This window comes from Lycium ferocissimum, chromosome 2 (assembly GCF_029784015.1).
Source record: "Lycium ferocissimum isolate CSIRO_LF1 chromosome 2, AGI_CSIRO_Lferr_CH_V1, whole genome shotgun sequence".
Lineage (NCBI taxonomy): Eukaryota > Viridiplantae > Streptophyta > Magnoliopsida > Solanales > Solanaceae > Lycium > Lycium ferocissimum.
Window position 1 is genome coordinate 40,031,161 of NC_081343.1, and position 24,911 is coordinate 40,056,071.

At 37.6% G+C, this 24,911-nt stretch overlaps 1 protein-coding gene across 6 annotated transcripts; it reads left to right on the top strand.

The window, feature by feature from the left end:
- The first annotated feature begins 5,159 nt into the window (after positions 1 to 5,159).
- Positions 5,160 to 23,680, top strand: LOC132037168 (nuclear transport factor 2-like). 6 transcript variants are annotated; one of them, XM_059427675.1, is made up of 9 exons: positions 5,174 to 5,263; positions 10,259 to 10,318; positions 11,613 to 11,790; positions 14,852 to 15,149; positions 15,231 to 15,656; positions 15,937 to 16,058; positions 16,144 to 16,209; positions 22,824 to 22,887; positions 23,049 to 23,680. In XM_059427675.1, exons 3-9 carry the CDS (start codon positions 11,614 to 11,616, stop codon positions 23,276 to 23,278), a joined length of 1,383 nt encoding a protein of 460 aa, XP_059283658.1. In that variant the 5' UTR covers positions 5,174 to 5,263; positions 10,259 to 10,318; position 11,613; the 3' UTR covers positions 23,279 to 23,680. The 6 variants fall into 6 exon arrangements, with proteins under 6 accessions (XP_059283651.1, XP_059283658.1, XP_059283623.1 ...); XM_059427640.1 differs by lacking the exon at positions 5,174 to 5,263 and adding an exon at positions 7,928 to 8,112; XM_059427647.1 differs by lacking the exon at positions 5,174 to 5,263 and adding an exon at positions 7,928 to 8,112 and having other exon boundaries at positions 15,285 to 15,656.
- Positions 23,681 to 24,911: the final 1,231 nt, after the last annotated feature.

The window sequence follows — 24,911 nt, forward strand, 5'->3', positions numbered from 1 at the left end:
TGGGGCTTTTAGGCGGGGCGGGTATGGCTCTTAGATGGATCTAGGTTTGGGTTGAAATTTTAATTAATTTAAATCAACTCAAAATTAGCCAATAGAATTGCGCCACGTAATAAATAAATTGATTAATTTTAATTTCAGTGGGGGCGGTTAAAAAATAAGGGTATTTTAGAGCCAAAAGGTTGACGGCAAGGGCATTTTTGGCCCGAAACATGTATTCTTATTAGTTTAAAATTAAAACACATACTCAAGCAGTCATCCATTCGACTCCCCAAGCTTAAATTTTTTCACTTACACCTTTGGATTTTGATTCATTAAGCTAAAAAATCCACATTTGCATTTTGAGTTTTGGCTTTTTTTGGTTTCCCCCAAAGTAGAGATTATCAGTTTCAATATAAATTTAAACCAGAAAATATGCATGACAACCAAGTTCCAAATCCACAAAGAAAAAAGAAAATATTCACCATTTTGAGCAGATCAATTAGTAGTCTGAACTATTCTTTCACACAAAAAAAATATAGATCACTTCTACCATTCAGACTTGAACAATTAGTAACCCGAATTATTCTTGACTTTCTCGTCTGGGTTTCTTATTTGAATTAAGCAGGAATCTTCAATAGAGAAACACATAACAACAATAGGGGGAACCCAACAGATAGCAGCAAACCATCGAGCAGCTCAAAGGTTCAATAACCTCTTGTGTGGTGCATATGGAGGTGCCTCCATCAATGTGATTTTAGGTCTATTTCCTCTCGTGTTAACAAATTTAATCATCATATCGTGACATAAGGACCCATGCATATGGAGTTCTGGTAGGACATAACCACCATTGAATTAGACACATTGAAGAAGAGAGAGCGGTGAAAAGACAGAAATAAAAAAGGAAATCAACTTATTGTACGTCCCAAATACAGCAACTCCGAGGGCAAACTCGAACCAAAGAACGATAATCTGAATTGAGGAGCAGTACGAGGGTAGAATCAGAGAAGAAGAAGCGATGATGGTAGAAGCGGAGAAGAAGAAGCGAGCTCTTTGATTGGGTCGGTTCTAGAATAAGGAAGAAGAATGTATATATACAGAGTAGCTTCAGTTCCAAATTTGTCCAAAATAAACATTAAGATTATATTTTTTCCCCTATTCATCCTTTTTCGTACTTTTCAACTGTCATTTCTAAATAACGGTAATAAAAAGATAGATAACAAAAAGTAATACTTACAAGACCTGCGGGTATTTTGTATGTAAAAAATATAAACAACTGCTTAAGCATTATATTATAACTAGTGAACCAATCCATGCTTCGCGCGGTCAAAAGTTTCAACATCCCAATAACGAAGTTAAATATTATCACTCCGTTTTATTATTAATAAAAACATTTAAGTTTAGCCAAAAGCTAATTAATACACTTATATAACCATTGAGATTTATTTATGTTTTTATCTAACTAAGAAAGATTCAATGAGTAGGTAAAATTCGAATTACATAAATTTCATCTTATAACTTCTACTGGGATACGAATAAAAATATTTAAATACATTTTGTAATTGTACATTAAGAAGATAATATATATGAATGAAATATTAAAAAATTTATTAGCAATAAAAAGGTTCATTAGGCAGCAAATCAGGTGCTCGTAATCACATCCAAGAGCAGATGCTTCTTATTAATAATTATGTTGTGCTTTTCACCGTGAGTTGTAATTGAGTCAATTACAACATTATAATCATTCATTATAAATTCACTAAACTAATAACAAAAATTATATTAGAATCAAGGTTTGCATTTATCATTCTAACAAATCAAACTTACATAAGCAGGAAATTAACCACCAAAGGATATAATGCAGCGGATGGGGCTGCTCCTTCCTTAACAAGAGGTCTCGGGTTCGATCCCTGGGTATGAAAAAATTCTTGGTAAGGAGCGCTTCCGCACGAATGGGGCCCTACGCAGCGCGAATCGGGATATAGTCGGGCTCCAATGCGGATACCGGAACGGGGTGGGAAACTAAAAAAAAAAAGTAGGAAATTACTATGTACAAACATTTAACCCGATGATATGAGATTGTACATCTCTAAAGAAATCCAAGGATTCCAACATATTCCAAACATAATTTTAACTTTCAAGATCTTTGTAAACTCTAATAAATATAGAATTAACGGTGGTAATTCACCTTGAATTTCTTGAATCTGCATGTGCTCACTTTCTTACTGTTCATTTGAAATATCAGTTCAATTCATAATAAAGATGAGTTTATCCGGATTAAAACTTGTTTGAACACAATCATTTTTTTTCATTGACACCAAATGTCAGACCCAAAATTAGATAAATTAAGTTCCTGTTATCTTTTAGCCAATCAATTATGTCTAGACTAAATATAATTACTGATATTATTTTTCAAAAACTAAAATCAAACTTTCTAATATACAAATGCTGGGTAAATAATTGAAATGAAAGCAAAAAATCACCGACTTTCTATACAACGGGACAATTTTCTTTCCAACATCTATACTTTTTTGGCAATTTGTAACACATCGCCAACCATCCACGGAAACAAAAAAAAAAAAAAAAAAAAAAAAGGGGAGAGAAAATAATTTCTAACATAAAATAATGAACACATAAGAATTTGAAGTCCAAAAATCAAAAGGGTTGAATAAACAATCACTATGAAGTAAAATTAAGCTATCTAAGTTTCAGTATTATAAGAGACACGCAAATTAAATAAACCTAAATTTTATTAAAAATTTAAGAAAGTAACGTTTGAATGATATCGGAGGGAGATTAATCCATTTTCTAATTTCTCCGACTTCCAAGTGAACCTTGCCTATAACTCTTATTGTTTTTTGCAGAAGCAAATAACAAAGATCAATTATCAAATTCGTAAGATAAACATATATATCGAAAACAAATGATAATCGAAGGAAGAGAAGAAAAAGGAGACCTTTTTTTTTTTTTTCAGGAAAAAATGTCCATTTCAAGTTCTCATCATGTTTCAACTTATGATAATTTGAATGAATTACAACCACCAATTCATAAGACAACTTTCTCCAAGAGAATTATATACTCTTGGTATTCATCAAATTACTGTCAAGAATTTCGAATTATATTTTTAGTTTTCTCAACGATAAATACCTTGTGCGAATAAACTTTAAAACGACTGATAGTTTGCTAAACCAAAACAATGAGGGGAAAACATATAAATAAATAGCATCTAATGGCAAGAAATAATAATTTTAAGTTTGCTGGAGCTGTGGAGCAAGATAAATACCTGTGAAATCCATGAAATTGACAACAACAATCTTCAATTAAGAATGATTAAATACTCATCGCATGGAGTGAGAATTAAATTGAAGAATCAATAAGAAAATGAAAGTAATAAAAATATTGTAGAAACGGTATTAGCATCCAATTAAAGACCACGTTACCATGTTTGATTTTTTTATTTATCAAATGAGTAATGACAATATAATTAGCAAAAACGGTAATCACTGATGCGCGAAAGGCAAAGGGCAACAATTCATTTATGGAACTCTAAATGCCATTATTTGGCTGTAACTCTCAGTGAACAAAAGCATTACTCGTTTAATTACTGAATAATTGCATTTACAATGATCAACAAAATGCCAAAAAATAAGAAAATAGATAAATAGGAATGGTGATCATAGAGAGGTGCCACATCACCTTATCTATACCTAACTTTATATTATATATAGATATAAAGGAAACAACTGCTAACCAAAACTCTTGACTCATTACATAAGCAGCTGTTATTACAACATATTCTCGGGAAACTACCCATAGTGTTAATCTTCATAATCATCTGCAACAAAAGTGCTGGTGAGATTAGGAGAAGAAAAAATACAAGAGTTAAAAAAATCCACCAATAGACTACACATAGCATTAGAAAAAACCTAGTCCAACAAATTAATATAGAGCACAGAAAGAGTAACTTTTAGAATTCCCACACCTTAAAGCATATTGACGCAAACATGAAGCAAAAACTTGATTCTATTTCTCTCCAAAGCAAGAAACAGATGGCATTGGGATATTATGCAAAATTAAATAATTGGGTTTATGGGCTTGAGAGTTATGGATATTATTAATACTAATTAAGAGTAGAATTTATGAAGATAAAGAAGCGTAGGTTATGAAAATGATTTTTTAAAACAAAATAATTGAGAAAAGTAAGAGGAAAAATTCCAAAAAAGGAGAAAAAATATAAATAGGATCCTTGGCCAAAGAGAGGTATTGCATCATCTTTTCTATGCCTAGCTTTATATTATATATAGGTTTATAGCAAACACAAGTTTAAGTTATACAATCTATATTCAAGTTTTAATATAATAAACTAAATGTCGGGAAAAAATAAATCCTAGTATTACAGTTTTTTGATTTACTAATGTGTTGCATTAGTGATCTCCACATTGCCATATCTGCTTATAACTTGTTCTAAACCAATCGACTCTTGAATGTAACGTAGGGATTGTCTTTATCATTTAGGGTGTGTTCGGTACGGACGAAAATATTTTTTAATTATTTCATGTTAGGTTGGTCAAAAAATTTTAAAAACATTTTCTCTAGAAAAATAAGTTCCTTTAAAAATGAGAAAAATGATTTCCCTAATGAAAGTAGGAAAAATAAGTTCTACAAGTAATTGTCTCCTCCCACCCTCGAACACACCTTATCTTCACTACCTACCCCTCCCCCCCCCCCCCCCCACACCACCTCTCCACCCTTACCCCCACCCATCCTCCATAGTATCCGTCTAGATTGTATACGAATACTTTTAGAATAATATTTTTTGTTTACGTACCGAACACAAAAACATAAGTAAAAAACCCACTTATTTTCATGAAAAACATTGTTCAAGAAAACATTTTCCTTCATACTGAACACACACTAAATGATAAAGACAATCCCTACGTTACATTCAAGAGTCGATTGGTTTAGAACAAGTTATAAGCAGGTGGTGTAATGTCGAGATCACCAGTAAAAAACATTAGTATAAATCGAGGTATAATTGAAAGAGTAAAGAAAAAGAGTTGAGGGGTTAAATTGTATAAACTACCAAATATTCGGGAGTTAGTTGCAATGAAACAGGGGTGGTGTATACTTCTGGAACCAAACCCCCTGTTAGCCCGTGTTCCCAATCTCCCCGTCACTCACAGGTAGCTTTCACTCAATATTTCATTCCTTTTCTCCAAAACCAAAGTAAGGACTTACCAAACAAATCCTTAACTGATTACTCAATCTCTTCACTCATCTTCCACAGGTACTTTCTCTTCGCATTTAATTAACACTTAATGATCTGCTTAATTAATGTATTAACTGTTTTAGTTACTCTTCTTCTTTTCTCTATTTGGATCACGTTAACTTTAATATATTTCCTAGAAGCAAATTTTTGTTTTGTTTTGTTTTTTCGTCGTGATCATTATGGTCAATGTTCCTAAAGTTTCTATTTTGAAAATGTGAATTGATTGAATTGTTTTTTTAAATTAATTTTTATTATCTTGGAGTGTTTGGTTTCTGGTTTAGAGGAAGGGCTAAAATTTAAAATAGATCTGTGGGTTGAGCTTTATGTATCTCACACTTGTAATTATTACTCCCTCAGTGTGTTAGTTTGACTAGACAGGGAATTTAAGAAATAAGGAGGGACAATTGAATCTTGTGGTCCTAAATTAAAGATTTGTATAATGTACTAAAATGTCCTTTGAATCTTGTCGTTATAAACTTGCCTGAATTGTCAACTTACTTACTTACTAAATATAGAAAAGGCATTTTTTTTGGCACAATCCAAAAAGGGAAGTAAGACACATAAATTGGGACGAAGGGAGTACTTGTTTGCGAGTTTTAGTTCTACTAGTTGTTAAGATTCGTGTTTGTGAAATGAAACCCTAACCTGCTTCCTCCAAAAAAATGTTGTGGACTTATTAGGGTTGGTGCTTTACCCATTAGTCTGGTTCATTTCCCAGAACTGTGCTTTTTTATTTTGGTTGATTTTGGAATTCACTAACGATTTTACCTGACATTGTTGTTCTTTATTCCGGTGCCACTAATCTGCTTACGGCCAAATATACCCCTGTAGTATTAGAAATGGTTTAAATATACCCCTCGTTATACTTTCGGTCCAAATATACCCCTTCCGTTATACTTTCGGTCCAAATGCACCCTTTCCCTTATACTTTGGCACTGATTTACCTTTAATTTTAATGAAATGACACGTGTCAGCTCAGAGACCCACCCTAATATTTTTACCCAGTACCCGACCCAAGTCCAAAGCAAAGGAATTTACGCCCATCTATAACTACCACGTCGGCGCCGTTGGCCTTGGCTTCGATGGTTGGATGAGACAACAGAGCTGGCTGTTGGGTCCGACGGACGGACGGAGCAGAAGAAGAAGAAGTATGTGGATCTTGGTTGTATTATTGTGAGTAGGAATATTATCAAATGGACTGTTGGGAGTATTCTTGTGGCTGCGCTTTTAGCTGGATTCATTACTATGATTGCTAAACTTGCACCTAGACACAAACATCACTGTCTGAGCAACCATAGACTGACTGATTAACATTTGAATAGATTTTGGCACTCATTATTAACATGGGTTGATAACTTGGAAATTGGATAGTAACGTGCTAGAACTAGTTAACTGACACTGAACACATATATATTTTATGCTTTTTAATGGGTAAAACATAGATTCATTCATAAAATGGCAGTAAGCAGCAAGCTAACAAGGACTAGGAAGAAGTCCCTCCAATATTTTGTGTTTTTTTAGTTTCCAAATCCATGGATTTAGTGGGTGTGTTTGTAAGCTCATCTTCTTTAATCAATTTTCATGGCCAACACACCCATGTCGGAGCCGAGGCCAACGATGCCGCTGTGGTAGTTGGAGATGGGCCTGAATCCTTTATTTTGGAATTGAGTTGGGTAGTGGGTAAAAGAATTGGGCCAAGTCTTTTTATTTCTGAGCTGACACGCGTCATTCTGTTAAAATTATGGGTAAATTAGTGCCAAAGTATAATGAGAGAGGCATACTTGGACGGAAAGTATAACGGAAGGGGTATGGTTTGACCGAAAGTACTGCGAGGGGTATCTTTTTATACCCCTCCGGTTATACTTTCGGTCCAAATATACCCCTCAGATTATACTTTTGACACAAAATTGCTCTTAATTTTGACGGAGGAACAAGCTTAGAATCAAATGACCCACCCTCAATTTTAAATACCCGATTCCTTTAGAAACCCGACCCATTTTCATCATCTTCTTCTTCTCTTTTGTGGTCGGAAAAAGTGGTATCTCCGGCGATCATCCATCTTCTTCTTTGTCAATAATGGACCCATTTGGAGCTTTGAATGCAATAAGCGACTAGTGCCGATCATTGTTGGGGCAGTGGGATTAATTCCCCAAGAAACCTAGCCATCGGAAGAAGGCTAGGTTGGTCAAAAAAATAAGTTCCTTTAAAAATGAGAAAAATGATTTCCCTAATGAAAGTAGGAAAAATAAGTTCTACAAGTAATTGTCTCCTCCCTACCCTCAAACACACCTTATCTTCACTACCCCCCCCCCCCCCCCCCCCCACCCCACCACCTCTCCACCCTTACCCCCACCCATCCTCCATAGTATCCGTCTAGATTGTATACGAATATTTTTAGAATAATATTTTTTGTTCACGTACCGAACACAAAAACATAAGTAAGAAACCTACTTATTTTCATGAAAAACATTGCTCAAGAAAACATTTTCCTTCATACTGAACACACACTAAATGATAAAGACAATCCCTACGTTACATTCAAGAGTCGATTGGTTTAGAACAAGTTATAAGCAGGTAGTGTAATGTAGAGATCACTAATACAAGACATTAGTAAATCGAGGTGTAATTGAAAGAGTAAAGAAAAAGAGTTGAGGGGTTAAATTGTATAAACTACCAAATATTCGGGAGTTAGTTGCAATGAAACAGGGGTGGTGTATACTTCTGGAACCAAACCCCTGTTCCCAATCTCCCCGTCACTCACAGGTAGCTTTCACTCAATATTTCATTCCTTTTCTCCAAAACCAAAGTAAGGACTTACCAAACAAATCATTAACTGATTACTCAATCTCTTCACTCATCTTCCACAGGTACTTTCTCTTCGCATTTAATTAACACTTAATGGTCTACTTAATTAATGTATTAACTGTTTTAGTTACTCTTCTTCTTTTCTCTATTTGGATCACGTTAACTTCAATATATTTCCTAGAAGCAAATTTTTGTTTTGTTTTGTTTTTTCCTCGTGATCATTATGGTCAATGTTCCTAAAGTTTCTATTTTGAAAATGTGAATTGATTGAATTGTTTTTTTTAATTAATTTTTATTAGCTTGGAGTGTTTGGTTTCTGGTTTAGATGAAGGGCTAAAATTTAAAATAGATATGTGGGTTGAGCTTTATGTATCTCACACTTGTAATTATTACTCCCTCAGTGTCTTAGTTTGACTAGACATGGAGTTTAAGAAATAAGGAGGGACAATTGAATCTTGTGGTCCTAAATTAAAGATTTGTATAATGTACTAAAATGTCCTTTGAATCTTGTGGTTATAAACTTGCCTGAATTGTCAACTTACTTACTTACTAAATATAGAAAAGGCATTTTTTTTGGCACAATCCAAAAAGGGAAGTAAGACACATAAATTGGGACGAAGGGAGTACTTGTTTGCGAGTTTTAGTTCGACTAATTGTTAAGAGTCGTGTTTGTGGAATGAAACCCTAACCTGCTTCCTCCAAAAAAATGTTGTGGACTTATTAGGGTTGGTGCTTTACCCATTAGTCTGTTTCATTTCCCAGAACTGATCTTTTGTTATTTTGGTCGATTTTGGAATTCACTAACGGTTTTACCTGACATTGTTGTTCTTTATTCCGGTGCCACTAATCTGCTTACGGCCAAATATACCCCTGTAGTATTAGAAATGGTTTAAATATACCCCTCGTTATACTTTCGGTCCAAATATACCCCTTCCGTTATACTTTCGGTCCAAATGTACCCCTTCCCTTATACTTTGGCACTGATTTACCCTTAATTTTAACGAAATGGCACGTGTCAGCTCAGAAATAAAAAGACCCACCCCAATTTGTTTACCCACTACCCGACCCAATTCCAAAGCAAAGGAATTTACACCCATCTCTAACTACCACGTCGGCGCTGTTAGCCTTGACTTCGGCGGTTGGATGAGACACAACAGAGCTGGCTGTTGGATCCGACGGACGGACGGAGCAGAAGAAGAAGAAGTATGTGGATCTTGGTTGTATTATTGTGAGTAGGAATATTTTCAAGTGGACTGTTGGGAGTATTCTTGTGGCTGCACTTTTAGCTGGATTCATTACTATGATTGCTAAACTTGCACCTAGACACAAACATCACTGCCTGAGCAACCATAGACTGACTGATTAGCATTTGAATAGATTTTGGCAGTCATTATTACCATGGGTTGATACCTTGGAAATTGGATAGTAACATGCTAGAACTAGTTAACTTACACTGAACACATATATATTTTATGATTATTAATGGGTAAAACATAGATTCATTCATAAAATGGCAGTAAGCAGCAAGCTAACAAGGACTAGGACGAAGTCCCTCCAATATTTTGTGATTTTTTAGTTTCCAAATCCATGGATTTAGTGGGTGTGTTTGTAAGCTCATCTTCTTTAATCAAGTTTCATGGCCAACACACCCATGTCGGAGCCGAGGCCAACGGTGCCGCTGTGGTAGTTGGAGATGGGCGTGAATTCCTTTATTTTGGAATTGAGTCAGGTAGTGGGTAAAAGAATTGGGTCAAGTCTTTTAATTTCTGAGCTGACACGCGTCATTCTATTAAAATTATGGATAAATCAGTGCCAAAGTATAATGGGAGGGGCATATTTGGATGGAAAGTATAACGGAAGGAGTATATTTTGACCGAAAGTACTTTCGGTCCAAATATACCCCTCCGGTTTCTATAGGCATCGCGTATTTAAAATTGGGGGTGGGTCATTTGATTCTAAGCTTGACACGTGTCCCTCCGTTAAAATTAAGGGCAAATTTGTGTCAAAGTATAATGGGAGGGGTATATTTGGACCGAAAGTATAACGGGAGGGGTATATTTGGATCGAAAGTAAAATGAGGGGTATATGTAAACTATTTCGGATAGTACAGGGGTATATCTGACCCTTTTCTGTTCGCTCAATATTCATTCCTCCTCTATAAAACCAAAATACCAAACAAATCCTTTACTTTCTCACTTGTTTCGCTAGGGTACTGATTACTGAATCTATTCACTTTCTCCGCCGTCATCTTCAACAACTTCCAATCAGGTAACTTCTCTTCGCATTTAATTCTTCTTTTTTTGGTCCGCAACAGTTAATGATCTGCTTAGTTAATGCAACTGTTTGAGTTACTGTTCTGCTTTTCTCTATCACGTTAACTTCAACATTTCCTGAAGCAACTTTTTGGTTTTTTGTTTTGCGCTTCCCCCACCCCCCTTTTTAACATTCATTTGCACCGCCGTGTTCCTCCAGCAGCCATTTGGAATTATGATCAATGTTCCTAAAGTTTCCATTTTGAAAACGTCGATTTTAATTAATTTTTATTTTTTGAATTGCTTGGTTTCTGGTTTGGATGAAGGGCTAAAATTTAGAATAGATCTTTTTGACGACATGGGTACCCGCAGCCGCTACCCTTCGGGTGCGCACAGGGTAAACCCCGCTCCTGTGCAATAGCCCGCAAACCACACAAAAGAGATAACCCGCACTAGGAAAGCCCCGGGCGACGAGCTCGACCTAGAAGGCAAATCCCCTGCTGTAGGCTGGGCGTTTCGAACCTGAGACCTCCATTAAGGAAGCCTCATGCTCAACCAACTGAGCCACCTTTGCGGGTAAACTTTAGAATAGATCTGTGGATTGAGCTTTATGTATCTCACTTGTAATTAGTGCTTGTTCATGAATTTTACTTCTGCTAGTCATTAGGAGTTGTGTTCGTGAAATGAGACCCAACCCCGCTTCCTCCAAAATATGCTGTGGACTTATTAGGGTTCTGCTTTACCCATTAGTCTGGTTCATTTTCCAGAATTGATCTTTTGTTGTCACTAACGGTTTTACCTGACATTTTTGTTCTTTATTCCGGCACTAATCTGCTTACGGAGGATGTGCTTGTGTCAGTATTTGTTATTTAGGGCTTAATATATATGTATATTATATTTTGATTAGTGAGGCTTAATAAGGCTATATTAGGACCTGACCTTTTCTTTTGCAAGTACGTGGCTTTTGCCAACTACCAGAAACTGCCAAAAGAAAACCCTCAAGATGTAGGTCGTACAAAGATTAATTTTGTATACCCTGTTTGTGGTGTCCTAGGATCTAGCGTCATACAACTGACAAAGTTATCCCAGGGATGTTTTCATATTTGATTTCCTGACCCATAGCAATGTTTCCCATATGTTCAGATTCTGACCATTTTTGGTTTTCTTTTTCCTTTGCTCCATGGAGTAATATGTATTCTGGTAGTTTCTGTGTAAGCTATACTGATGTTTGCAGCTGATGTCTTTTTCTTGCACAATTAATGACAACCAGGATGTTTTTTAGTGACAACCATCTTGTTGAATTTCTACAGAATGGCAATGCAAGCCGCAGCTCTACCTTCTGCTCAAGTCGTTGGAAATGCTTTTGTTGAGCAGTATTATCAAATTCAGCATCACTCCCCAGAGTTAGTATTCCGATTCTACCAGGACTCGAGTGTCTTAAGTCGCCCAAATTCTAGTGGTGTGATGTCATCCGTGACAACAATGAAAGTGAGTATAAATAGAATCGGTTTATTTACTTCTATGATACGTAATGTGCTGGAATGGTGTTGTGCAAGCAGAAACATCAACTAAGTCATAAATCGTATTTATCTGTTCCATATACTTGCTCATGACCAAAGGTTTCTTTTGAATGTTTCTTCCACTTACCCTAGATCTCCTCCAGTAATAGCAGCTATACAGATATTTGAAGCTTGGACAATTTTTGGCCCCTGAAATTCAGCTGTGCTTACTATAACTGATACGTAAAGCTTCAGATTTTAATGCTTAATTGCCTGCTCCAGTGTGGTGAAAGAGGATTTTATTTACTTTTTCATGAATAGAAATAACCGAGTTCTGTTCTTTCTAAATGTTGTTTATCAAAAAGGAAAAACACACCATCTGATTTCTGGATGTAGACGGAGTTTTCTATTTTTTTCCTTGACTTGAGGTGGATACTTTGGTCATACCAGCACAGAATCTACTAGTTTTAGGGTGCTGACTGAAAAGGGCTGAAAGCTTTTGGTTGTTCCCAATTATTTTAATTTGGGAAATTCTGAGTGATTGTTGATACGTTGTCGAAAGATATCTTTCTTCCGAATGTAAAAATAGATGACACCAATTGGTTACCTATCAAAATAAAAAAAGGCATACCGATTATTTTCCTATAGCATCTTTTACTTCCTGTTTGAGAAAATTGAAATGGGTACCTGACATCGTAGGTATACTTGTTCGAAATGGGCACTTAGTTTATATTGTAGAGAAGATGTGCTTACTAACACCAAAACTTACTTTTGATTTGACAAAGTCATTGAGCGTTTGGTTCATGAACTTGAAAGTGAGGTTGAAGACTTGAAGTAACCACTTGGTGGGGTCCTAGAAGGTCGTGTGTGGATTTGGTCTCAAAATTAATTTAGATTGCGTTTCAGAGAACATATTTGTGGTTGGATAGTATTGGAATTGGTTTTGAGAACTGGCCCTCAATGCCTTGGTACAATGGCAAAGGTAATACAACATGGACATGCGGTGCACGCACTTCACGAGTTCAATTTTGCTGTGAACTGGTTTGGTATTTAAGTGAAGAAGGGTGGAAGATTACCCGTCATCCATTGAGTTTCGGAGACAGAAACAACAGATTTTTCGGCCACAAAAAATGGGTTTCAGAACTTGTTCTTTTGAATATGGTTATACACTAACCCTAGTACTATAGAGCATTTCGTTAAAGAGAAGAATCTGACTTCATTCTATATGCTACTAGACTTATTCCCAAATTCTCGAAAAGCCAAAAGGCAAAAAGTTAGTTTCTGCTGCATGGACCAAACTGTGGGAAAAGAAAAAAGGGAGAGCAATTTCCTGCCATGAGGTCTATGACGTTCATAGCTAACTTTGGCCTTAATTGGACAAGTCCTATGATGTTCAGGAACGTATTAGAGTGTTGGGAAACTGCATGTCCTAATCAGTGGCGGATTCAGGATTTTCACTAAGGGGTTTCGATAAATAAAAATGTAGTGTCTGAGATTTGAACTTGGAACTTCAAGGTGAATTTTGAACCCCCAAGACCATTGAGCCAATCTCTAGTCTTGTGCTCAGGGGATTCAAATCTATATTTTTACATAAACATAAATTAATTACCTTAGATATACAATGTAATTTTTTGCCGAGGGGGTTTGGGTGCACACAATCCCACCCCCTAGATACGCCCCTGGTCCTGATGCATCCCTAAAGAAGATCTAGAGAGCTATTCCTCTTAGCATAGCCTGGACTATATGGAAAGAAAGAAATTTGAGGTGTTCTGAAGGCAAAAAGGAGCAGTTGCAGTCTCTGAAATATAGTTGTTTGTACCACCTGTATTATTGGAAAGATGGAAATGTTGTCATGAATTTAGATAACATGGTGGACATGCTAGACTACTGAGGTTTAATCTAGCCTGCTTTTACCTTGTACTTTCACAGTATCATCTTGATACTGTATTTAAATAAAATCTTACCTTACCAAAAAAAAAAATAAAAAAAAATCATGCCATAAGGTCCAAACAGGCGGTAAGCAAAAGAAATTTGGTTAGAAATTGGGGACCTAAATGTAAAGAGGGACGCTGATTTTTAATTTGTAGGGACTAAAAACAAAATCTAAAACAACTTTTTGGCCGTTTTCCAATTGTGGTGTTGAAACCAAACGGTCCATTTAGTTGGTTTTTGGTTTGGGTTTGGAAAACCTTTTAATACCGTTCATGAGCTAAGCTTGCTACTTTCCTTGAGTTGAACCAACCAATGTAAAAACGGTTGATATTTAGGTTTCAATTAAATGTTCAGTAGCTATTAGAAGCAGAACAGTATACTGATAGATGTGCACTATTGACTGTAAAAGACCACACATGATGAAAAATTAGTTGGCCTGTTGATTTTCTTCGATTGGAAGGACAGGTATCGTCATTTTAGAGACATGAAAAAATTTGAATGGGATCTTTAGACTCTATTACTCGTTATTGTCATCACAAATACTTTCGAAGCTATGACTTCAATTCATGCTGTCCATTCTATTCTGTAATATGACAGAATATGACCAAGAGGAACTGTTGCGGTCCCGAAGTTAAAAGTCCTGTCAGAGGCTCAGAGCTTAAGAAATGACGTTAAACATGTCCAGTGTGCAAGATATAGAAATTTCAAGGTCGTTGGGTATCTTCTTTTGATAAGTAGATCATTGGGTGTTAAGAGCTGGCGAATTTATTTGAGACTTCTGAGAATTCCCTTGGTCTAGAAATGCCTTCCTCATATCTATTGCCTTAAACCAACTCCTTGTGCAATCCTGAAAGAGGAACTGTCAAACTTCAAGTTCTGATAGAAGTTTGTCTTCCATTTTGGGGTTTGTCACTTAAAGTGTTGCTAAATTGCTTACATGATTAGCAGCATGACAGAAGTGTATTTCCTGTATTCTTCTTTGTTGCACCTTTTTTTTTTGGAATCCTGTTTAGAGGTATTAATTAAAGAAGCATTAGCTAGAATTTCATAATAAGGTGATAAATTGAATACTATCTTGCAATATTAAAACCTTATCGCTTTTCTTGATTTTTGAGCAGAATATCAATGAGATGATATGTTCATTAGACTACAAGAACTACAAGGCGGAAATAAAGACTGCAGATGCACAAGAATCCTTTAAGGATGGGGTGATTGTTTTGGTAACTGGATGCTTAACCGGAAAGGATAACTTGAGAAGGAAATTCACCCAGACATTTTTCCTTGCCCCACAGGACAAGGGTTATTTTGTTTTGAATGATGTTTTTAGGTATGTAGAAGAAAATGAGACTGATACCGTCTCAGAAATGGTTAATGGAACTGAGGATGTGCAGTCAGAGGTTTTGACTCCTGATCCAGGTTGGATATATTTTCTGATTCGATAATTGTACTTGTTCTTGTATTCTCTTTAATCTTTTACTATTTTCATTTTGCTTCCAGAATATACTCATGTGGTTGATCCTCCAAATCTCGACCAAGCTGGTTCATATGCAGAAGAAGTTCAACATGTTGAGGAAAAAGCCAATGAACCTTTGGAAGACGGAAGACAAGTTGGTGATGAAAGCGAGATTGTTGTGGAAGCTGAATCCCATTTCAATGAGGACCAGAACCCTGCAAATACAGAATCAGCTAATTCTGTTACTCAAGAGGATGCTCCTAAGATGTCATATGCATCAATTGTCAGTTCACAAACAAAGAAAGGGCCGATCAAAATCTATGTACCTACTAATACTTCCAGAGCGGCTCCTCCGAAGGCTGTAAAGCAGCCAGTTGCTGCAGTAGCACAAACTCCAGCCCCTGAAGCATCAAATCGTACTGGCCCTAGTGGAACTAATGTACCTGTAACTAATCACACTGAAGATGAAGGTATAGTTTCTTGAAACTTGCCTGAAATATACTCATTACTATCATCTAGGAAAAACCTTGTGATGGGCACAGAAAAAATGGAATGGGGATGTTCATCTTTGATTTTGAGCAAATGAAGGAGCACGATAAGTAGATGCGTTTTGAGTTTGATCCAGATGTTGGGTTATATGATTACTTGCATGAGCATGCTTGTCTGCTTATTCTGCTTCTGTTTTCTTATTGTTTACAGTCTCATTAAGAGTACATTGTCATCTAACTTACTTAATTTTAATACTTGCAGCTGAGGGACACTCCATTTATGTCCGCAATTTGCCTCTAGATGTAACTGCAGCCCAACTTGAGGCTGAATTTAAAAGATATGGGCCTATTAAGCAAGGAGGTGTACAAGTTAGAAGTAACAGGGTTGGTTCAGCACACATTATATTCATCTTGGTTCACTGACTCCTACAGATCGTTAATATGTGTCCACTTCTTCCCTTTTCTGCAGCATCAAGGGTTCTGCTTTGGCTTTGTTGAATTTGAAGATGAGAGCTCCATGTACGGTGCCATACAGGTTTGTGCCCCCTGAAATATCATTGCACAGGCTATCTTCTCTAGAATTTAGAATGTGTTAACTTCCTACACTTGGTAGTATATGATATGTTGCCTCATTAGTTTCTTCAAGAAGATGCATGATAGACCCTTGATCACCATAAAGAGTGACCGTACATGGTCAATGACATGCCAGATTTTGAAGTTAGTTCTATTTGGAATATAATGGTTAATGACGTGCCAGATTTTGATATGGGTGCTGTTCAGCATATAATGGTTATTTGTCAAAATAGCAACTGTTTGCTTAGAGTAGTAAAGAACCTTTCACTCTCAAGCCGTCTGACAAGGCTTGTGCTAGTGAGCAAGGTCACACATCTTCCAGTCGTGGGTACTACATTGATATAACGCAGGCTTAAAGTATTCTTTCAATTTGAAAATTGTTGATGAATGTGAAGGGAAGAAAATAATATGAGAAGATAGACCTTAATATTTTTATTTGATAATTTTTATTAAAGCTAGTACCGAGGAGGTACTGCAAAAGTACAAAAGAATAGAAATTACATCCTTAACAAAATGATCTTCAGCTCATTCCCCAACCATCTGTTCCTTGCACCAACAATATAAATTCTGTAAACATCCATAATTTACAAAAGAGATATGTTGTGTTTCCCCATTAAAATATCTCCTGTTTCTTTCAAATCAAGAACTCCACATGATGCATACAGGGACAGCTTTCCAGGCGTTTTTAAATCTGCCATCAACTTTCTGCCATACCAGCTAAGAAGTAAATTCTTCACATCATATGGCATGACCCATTGTACTCCAAAAATGTTTAAAAACATAGTCTGAATCTGCCAGGTAAAATCACAATGCAAAAGTAGGTGATTAGCAGACTCTCCTGCCCTTTCACATATAAAACACCTACAATGCCGGATACCATCAGACTTATAATATTAACAGACACGACAAACATTTTTCCCCGTTAATGATTGCAAAGCACTTAATTGCTCCAGCTTGCTACTTGCCCTTTTACTGCTTTGACTAGTGCCCTGCTTTCGAGACTCCTTCATATAATTCCAACAGTTTCTCACTCATCAAAAGCTCAAAAGAACGAAATTGATTCTCCTACATCCATAACATGAGTGTTTAAAAAAAATAAGTGGGGTGTGTGTGTCAGTGTTATCAAAAGCGAAAAGCACAAAAAAGCTCTAAGGTGAGCTGGGGCTTTAAGCACCAAAGCGCAAATAAAGTGTGGGCTTTAGTGAAAAAAAAACACAATGGTGCAAATTTACAAATATGTGTATGTTTAGTCCAAGACTAATAATAGTAAGCATGAATAACAAATATATGGACAAAGAAATTGTAAAAACATCACGATAAAGTGAAATATCAATCATCTAGTGTCACCTCTTCAAGAGAGGCATACATTTCAAGGGAAGTATGTCTTAGAGCCTTGATGACGACATTGAAACGCACATAAAGCGAGGCGAAGCGCTCAACATGTTTTGAGCCTCGCTTCAGGACTTAAGCGCACTTAAAGCGCGCCTTTGACAACACTGGTGTGTGTGTGTACACATACATTTTGTGTATTATTAAAGAAAAGTTATTGTCTAATAGTGTAGAGACCCGCAAGGGGGGTTTAGTTGGTTGAGCATCGGACTTTCATAATGGAGGTCTCAGGTTCGAAACCCCTTGCCTACACAGCAGGGGAATTGCCTTCTGGGTCGAGCTCGTCGCACGGGGCTTGCCAAGTGCGGGTTATCTCTCATGTGTGGTTTGTGAGCCATTGCACAGGAGTTGGGTTTACCCTGTGCGCACCCACAGGGTAGCGGCTGCGGGTTCTCATGTCATTAAAAAAAAACAGTGCAGAGCAAATGTTGTAGGTAAAAGTAGATTATCAATTAATGAATAGATTTAAGGCCTCACATCTTAAATAGAAATTGGAAGACAAGGAGGAAGAACCTAAATTGATGGTGTATGAGAGAAGAGGTAGGAATAGGGTTAGGGGCAGAGGTATGGGAGATAAGAGGAGTGGGGGTGAGGGTAAAGATGTTGTCCATGGAATTTAAAATCATAACATGGAATGTGAGGGGGGATGAATGACCCAATTAAAAGGGCATCATCAAAACAGGAGTTAGGGAATGGGGACCGGATCTCTTGTGCCTTCAAGAAACTAAAATGGAGGTAATGACTGATGCGGTTGTGACAAGTCCATGGTGGGAAGATGGGTGAAATTTGATTGGATTCCGGCGTTAGGGAATGCAGGGTTTATTATAATATTATGGGATGAAAGAAAGATGGAGGCTGTGGAGGTAAGTAAGGGGGAGGTCATGATCGCAGTCCGTATAAAAAATTTAGGGAGTGGTGAAGAGTGGGGTTTTGGGGGAGTGTATGGTCTAGTGGGGAGGGATCTAAAGAGAGTTTTTGGGAAGAGGTAACTACTTTAATGGCAAGGTGGGAGGTACCTTGGGTGTTGGGAGGAGATTTTAACACAATAAGATTCCCGGAAGAGAGGGTTGGTTGTCAGACAATTTCTAGGGCGATGTAGGATTTTTCGGAGTTTATTGATAACCAGGGCCTTATTGATCTTCCGCTGATGGGGCAAACTTTACTTGGGCCAGAGGAGGAGACTCTATATCTAAGTCTAGACTTGATAGATTCCTGGTGTCCACCGATTGGGAGGAGATTATTCCAGATGTCTTGCAAACTTTATCCAGATTGATCTTGGATCATTCGCCTATTATGCTAGATGGGAGTAGGAGGAGGAACATTCGTACCATGTTCAGGTTCGAGAATATGTGGCTCAGAGCATCAGGTTTCGTTATGCCGATGCCATTTTGGAATTGGGGCCGCCGCTAGCGATTATAAATGATATGATATACGCAAATTTGATTTGGAATGCCGAAGGCTCCTCGCCTGAGGGCTGGAGCCATGGTGGGGGTTCGGGGCGTGTAATACCTATCGGTGAGCTGGAGAATTACTTGGAAAATAATATGCCAGACGGTATTAGCAAAAAAATGGAGGCAACATGATAGTGCTAATGCTTGGTGGAATGGGTATTAAGTAGTTGGTTCACCATCTTTCCGACTTGCTTGCAAGTTGAAATGGTTAAAAGGAGATATAAAGAAGTGGAATAGGGAGGTGTTTGGGAGGCTGGAAGTGAAAATGAGGGAGTTAATAAATGAGGTGGCAGAGATAGAGAATGTGGAAGGGGCGAGGGGGCTAGATGAGAGGGAGATGATTAGGAAGGAGGAGGTAAAGGGTGAGATTGCCGCCTTAGCGGTTGCTCAGGAGATTAGTTGGAGGCAAAAATCGAGAGTGTTATGGTTGGAAGAGGGGGATTCTAATAAAAAAAATTCATAGGGTTACAGTAGCAAATAGGAGGAGGAATTTTATTGAGTCCCTAGAGGTGAATGATGAAGTGTATGAGGGGAGAGGAGGAAGTGAAGGGGGCCACTGTAGGGTTTTATGAAATCTGTTCAAGGAAGACGTCGGGTGGAGACCAAAATTTGGGGTGGGGTGGGTGTGGGGGGGGGGGGAGGGGTTAATATTTAGTCAGATAGTGGAGGGGATGAGGGATTGGCTGGAAAGGACTATAGAAGAAGAAGATGTAAGAGAAGCGGTGGAGAGTTGTGCGGGGAACAAGGCTCCGGGACCAGACGGATTCACTTTAGCTTTTTTCCAAAAAAGTGTTGGAGGATAGTTAAAGGTGATTTGATGGAGACCATTGCAGATTCCAAGAAACTGGGGAGTTCGAGAAAAGTCTCAATGCCACTTTTATTACCATTGTGCCAAAGAAGGAAGGAGCGACAAGTATAAAGGACGTTAGACCTATTAGTCTGGTAGGAAGCATTTACAAGATCATGTCTAAGGTGCTTTCTAATAGGTTACTTGGATGAGACGGTGTCCTCTTCTCAGAACGCTTTTGTGGAAGGAAGACAGATTCTAGATGCAGCTTTGGTGGCAAATGAAGTGGTTGATTCCAGCAGAAGAAAGGTGAGCCCGGAATTTTATGTAAGTTGGATCTAGAGAAAGCATACGATCATGTGAATTGAGAATTCTTGGAGTTCATCATGTCGAAGATGGGCTTTGGGGACAAGTGGAAGAGGTGGATCTATTTTTGCATTTCTACGGCCAGATTCTCTGTTATGGTGAATGGGAGTCCTTGCGGATTCTTTGGGAGTTCGAGAGGTTTAAGATAAAGGGACCCCTTATCTCCTATGTTATTCATTTTGGTTATGGAAGCATTGAGCAACATGATGGATAGGGCAATAAGCGGAGATCTTTTGAAGGGTTTTGATGCTTCTTTCAGAGGTCATAGCAATGTGACAGTTACACATCTTTTATTTGCAGATAATACGTTGGTCTTTTGTGATGCAGAGATGTCCCAGTTAGATCATTTGAGACAGATCCTTATTTTGTCAGGTTGTGTCAGGACTTAAGATCAATATCAAAAAATGTGAAATCACACCAGTGGGAGTAGTGGATAACATCGAGGAGATGGCACAGGTACTGAATTGCAAGGTGGGTGCTCTACCTACTACCTATTTGGGTCTACCTTTGGGTGCGTCCAACGAAGATCTTGCAGTGTGGAATCCCGTGATTGAGAGGGTAGAGAAGCAGCTAGCTGGATGGCAAAAGAGGTACTTATCGAAAGGAGGCAAGGAAGTTTTGATCAAAAGCACTCTTTCCAGTATTCCTACGTATTTCATGTCACTATTGCAGGCTCCTGACAAAGTGACTGAAACGTTGGAAAGACTTTAGCGTAGCTTTTTATGGGATACAGTGGATGGCGTCAAGAAGCATCATCATGTGAACTGGAGAGTTGTCACATCTCCAAAAGAATGGGAGGTCTCGGAGTGAAAGATCTCAAGATGTTTAATAAAGCTTTGTTAGGAAAGTGGATATGCAGCTTTGGGGTGGAGGAGAATGCTGTTTAGAGGGGTGTGGTAGCGGAAAAGTATGGGATAGTGGAAGGGGGATGGAGGACTAGAAACATTATAACTCCATTTGGGTGTGGGTTGTGGAGGAGTATTATGAAGGGGTCGGAAGACTTTTGTGGACATATATCATTTAAGATTGGAGATGGAAGTAGGATTAACTTTTGGGCTCACAAGTGGTGTGGGGAGAGCGAGTTGAGGGAAGCCTTCCCTAACATATATCGTGTTTCATGCCAAAGAGAGATGACAGTCCAACAAATTTGTAGGTCTCATGAGGGGGTTATTCATTGGGACTTAAGATTCAGAAGAAACCCTCAGGATTGGGAGATGGAAGAATTTTACAATTTGAGTGAGTTATTGTACGGGCTAGTCACACCTAACAACTTATCAGATGTATGGAGCTGTCGAGAGAGTGGAGATGGTTTATTCACTGTTAGCTCTTTTTAAAAGAGACTATTAGTGAGAGAGGAGTGTGTTTTCCCTCATGATTCGATTTGGATACCTAGAGCACCGAGGAAGGTATGTTTTTTTGTTTGGGTGGCGGCAAGAGGTGCGATCTCAATATCGGAGAATCTGAGGAAGAGGAGGATCACCTATGTTGGTGTTTTATGTGTAACAGTACAGGCGAAAGTGTAGATCATCTCCTATTGCACTGCGAGGTGTCTAGTCGGTTATGGAAGGTTGCCCTTACTTTGTTTGGGATGCAATGGGTGATGCCATGCACAGTGAAGGAGGTTTTGCAAAGTTGGTCTCATAGGAGAGGGAAGAGAAGCATAAGGGCATGGAGGGTTGCCCCATTAGCAATCATGTGGGTCATTTGGAAAGAGAAATAGGAGGGCTTTTGAAGGGGTGGAACAAGATATTGTAAAGATGGAAAGTAGTGTTTTGTCTCTAGTTTCTTTTTGGTATACTTTCGAGGTCCCTATTTGTATAGAGGATTGGATCTCTTTTGTTGAGAACCATATTTGATGTAGGTTCTCTTCTTATGGTATACGGCTTGTATATGGGGTTTCCCCAATTGTTAATAAAATTATTTACCTTATTAAAAAAATGTCCCAGGAGCTAATGTTCAATATAGATTAGCCTACTAATGGCTACAGAAAAGATCTTTCAACCCAAGGAGGAATATCAGGAATGATATTATGGATACAACCCCGTTGGCTACAGAAAAGATTATGTGGTGTTAGTTTCTCTTGCTTGTGTTCTCTGGACATTGTACTTGAGCAGATGTTGACAACTTAAGCCTATTATCTGTTGCGTATGCGTGTTCCTGACTTACCATAATTGAAACTTCACCTAAAATAGCAGTAGCAATTATGCAAAGTTATTACTTATTAAAGATGCAAACCAATTAAAGTTGAACTTTGATATTCATGTATTTATGACGAATTATTTAATTGGTAGCTGATGAGTTTGGGATCACTGGGTTCGACATGCATTAGTTAATCCTAGTTCTGAGACCATGGACTTCATTTAAGGTTTAACAAAGTTTTGCCTGAAGTAGGATCAGGAATGTGCAAATTAGTTGCATAATGTGTGTGAAAATAGCTTTTATCCCTCTTCTATCCTTTTAGTTATCTTTATACTCAGGGTATTAGATGATTCTTCTCTGTTATCTAGTACTTGAAACATGTTTATGGTTGAAACTGTAAAATTCGTGGATCCATTGTTTTACCGTGACAATTCTTTTCATCAGGCTTCACCCATTACCATTGGGGGTCGTCAAGCTGTTGTTGAGATGAAGAGAACTACAACTAGAGGTAAGTGAAAAGAGTGTGTTATCCTTAGAAGTTTCGGATGCTGAGTCCACATAGACGTCAAATTCTGCAATCTATTCATCCCATCAATCTGTAGGAGTTGATTGGACCATAGACTTTTTCATATAAAATTATAAACCTGGTTTTCCTATTTGATGTTGCAGTTGGTAGTGCGAGAGGCCGTTTCCATACTGGAAGAGGAGGGTTCCGAAATGACAATTTCAGGGGCCGCGGAAACTTTGGTGGAGTTCGAAGCTATGGGAGAAATGAATTTGGAGGACGTGATTTTTCAGGGCGTGGTAGGGGTCAAGGGGGACGAGGTGGTGAAGGATATCAAGTAAGAGGGAGAGGGGGACGGAGAGGTGGACCTAGTCAAAGTTCTGCTACAGCATAGTTTGTGTGGCTGGATAAATTTTGACCTAGTTTCTTTGCCAGTGTGCAAGCAGCGGAACAGTTCTAGCTGTGTAGTGATATCAACTTAAATCAAAGTTGAGGTTGACATTAATTCTTTGTTCTAGTCATTTTTCCCTTTTTTCCTTGACAGCTTGAGTTCTCTCAAGTTAAAGTGTGGGGCATTTTCTTTTACTAACAAATTTTTGCGTAGGTGACCTGTGACTCGTGTTTCACAGGGTAGAAAATGTAACTCGCAGCGCTTAATGTTATGTCCAATTATATATAGGAAAAGGCTTGTGTTGAATGCTAAGAGTGATTAGCTTGCTTCTTTGCTGAAGCTAAGATTGGAAAGAAAAAGAAAGGTAAATTTAGCATCAATGAAGTATTTGCTTTCTTGATGTGACCTTTGGTAGAAAGTTTCACCTCTCTTTTTGTTTATATATTTCCTATCTTGATGCATTGTTTAAAATTTTATTTCTCAATTTGTGGATCGCCGCCCACACTACAGCTGTTTGTAGTGGTCCGCTGGCCAGGTAGGACTTTTGTGGCATCATTTGTCATCATGGGATGAATAATGAAAAAATCTGGATTAAGGGTTGCGATTGACGTTCTTGCTGTTATGCCTAATTGACTACGACAGTTTTGACCCCATGGAAGGCACTTTCATTTCTTGGGCTGTAGTCAAATGAAAATTATAGTGAAATAACCATAGGATATAATGTACTCCCTCCCATGCAAAAACAACTGAAAACCATGGAGTAAGTTGAAAGTAGAGCATTGCGAGTTTAGGATTTCTTGATGTGTAATTCCACGTGTCATTCAACGATTCCTTTGATGAAACTTGGCTCTTTTATTACCCGAATTATTCAGGTTTCAACTCATGTGAACTATAGTCAATGTCAGTAATTTGATCTCCCTTAGTTATTATAAGTTCCCGTTTGTCCTTACAAATCTTTCATTTTTTGTTCGAAATAAAGTTTGGTTATATATTGGATTGATCTTTTGTAAAACAAAGTTTGCAAGATGAGTTTCAAGTTTTTTTTTAAAAAAAAAAAAGTTTGACCATTTTCTAACTGAAACTTTTTCACTAACGAAGTTTGAACTTTTATTTTAAGTTAAATAACACAATAACACAACTAGATATTTGAATATATTTTTATTTTTTTAAAATATTATATTTAATGGGATAAATCCTACAAGCTCTCTTCACGCCCCCCTCTGGCTCCCCTCAAACGCTTCGCTATAGCCAATCTTCGATCTTTGACTGCTCGTCACTTTTGACCGCCTTGTTCTATCACCCGAAATTCAAGTCAGCACCCGCACGTAGAAACACCTACTCCCTCCGTTTCACTTTATGTGAATCCATTTGAATGGGCACGACATTTAAGAAAAAGTGAAAATTTTTGAAACTTGTGGTTCAAAATAAGTTTTGAATATTTGTGTGGTTATAAATCATTTCATAAAGTGAATTTATTTTTAAATTAGAAAAGAGATCATTTATTTTGGTACGAATTAAAAAAAAAATAGGTTCACATAAATTGAAACAGAAATAGTAATAAATAACTCCGATTGTATTAATGTCCAACGAAGAGCAAAATATACAATCAATTTCGAAATTTGACTCTTTATTGTAA

Bases quoted from the DNA above. Each gene is read 5' to 3' on its own strand.
- LOC132037168 (XM_059427640.1), top strand. From the start codon at position 7,943: ATGAAACAGGGGTGGTGTATACTTCTGGAACCAAACCCCTGTTCCCAA. The intron at 8,113-10,258 runs GTACTTTCTCTT...TTGTTTCGCTAG, and splicing joins TCTTCACTCATCTTCCACAG to GGTACTGATTACTGAATCTA. The intron at 16,059-16,143 runs GTTGGTTCAGCA...CCTTTTCTGCAG, and splicing joins TACAAGTTAGAAGTAACAGG to CATCAAGGGTTCTGCTTTGG.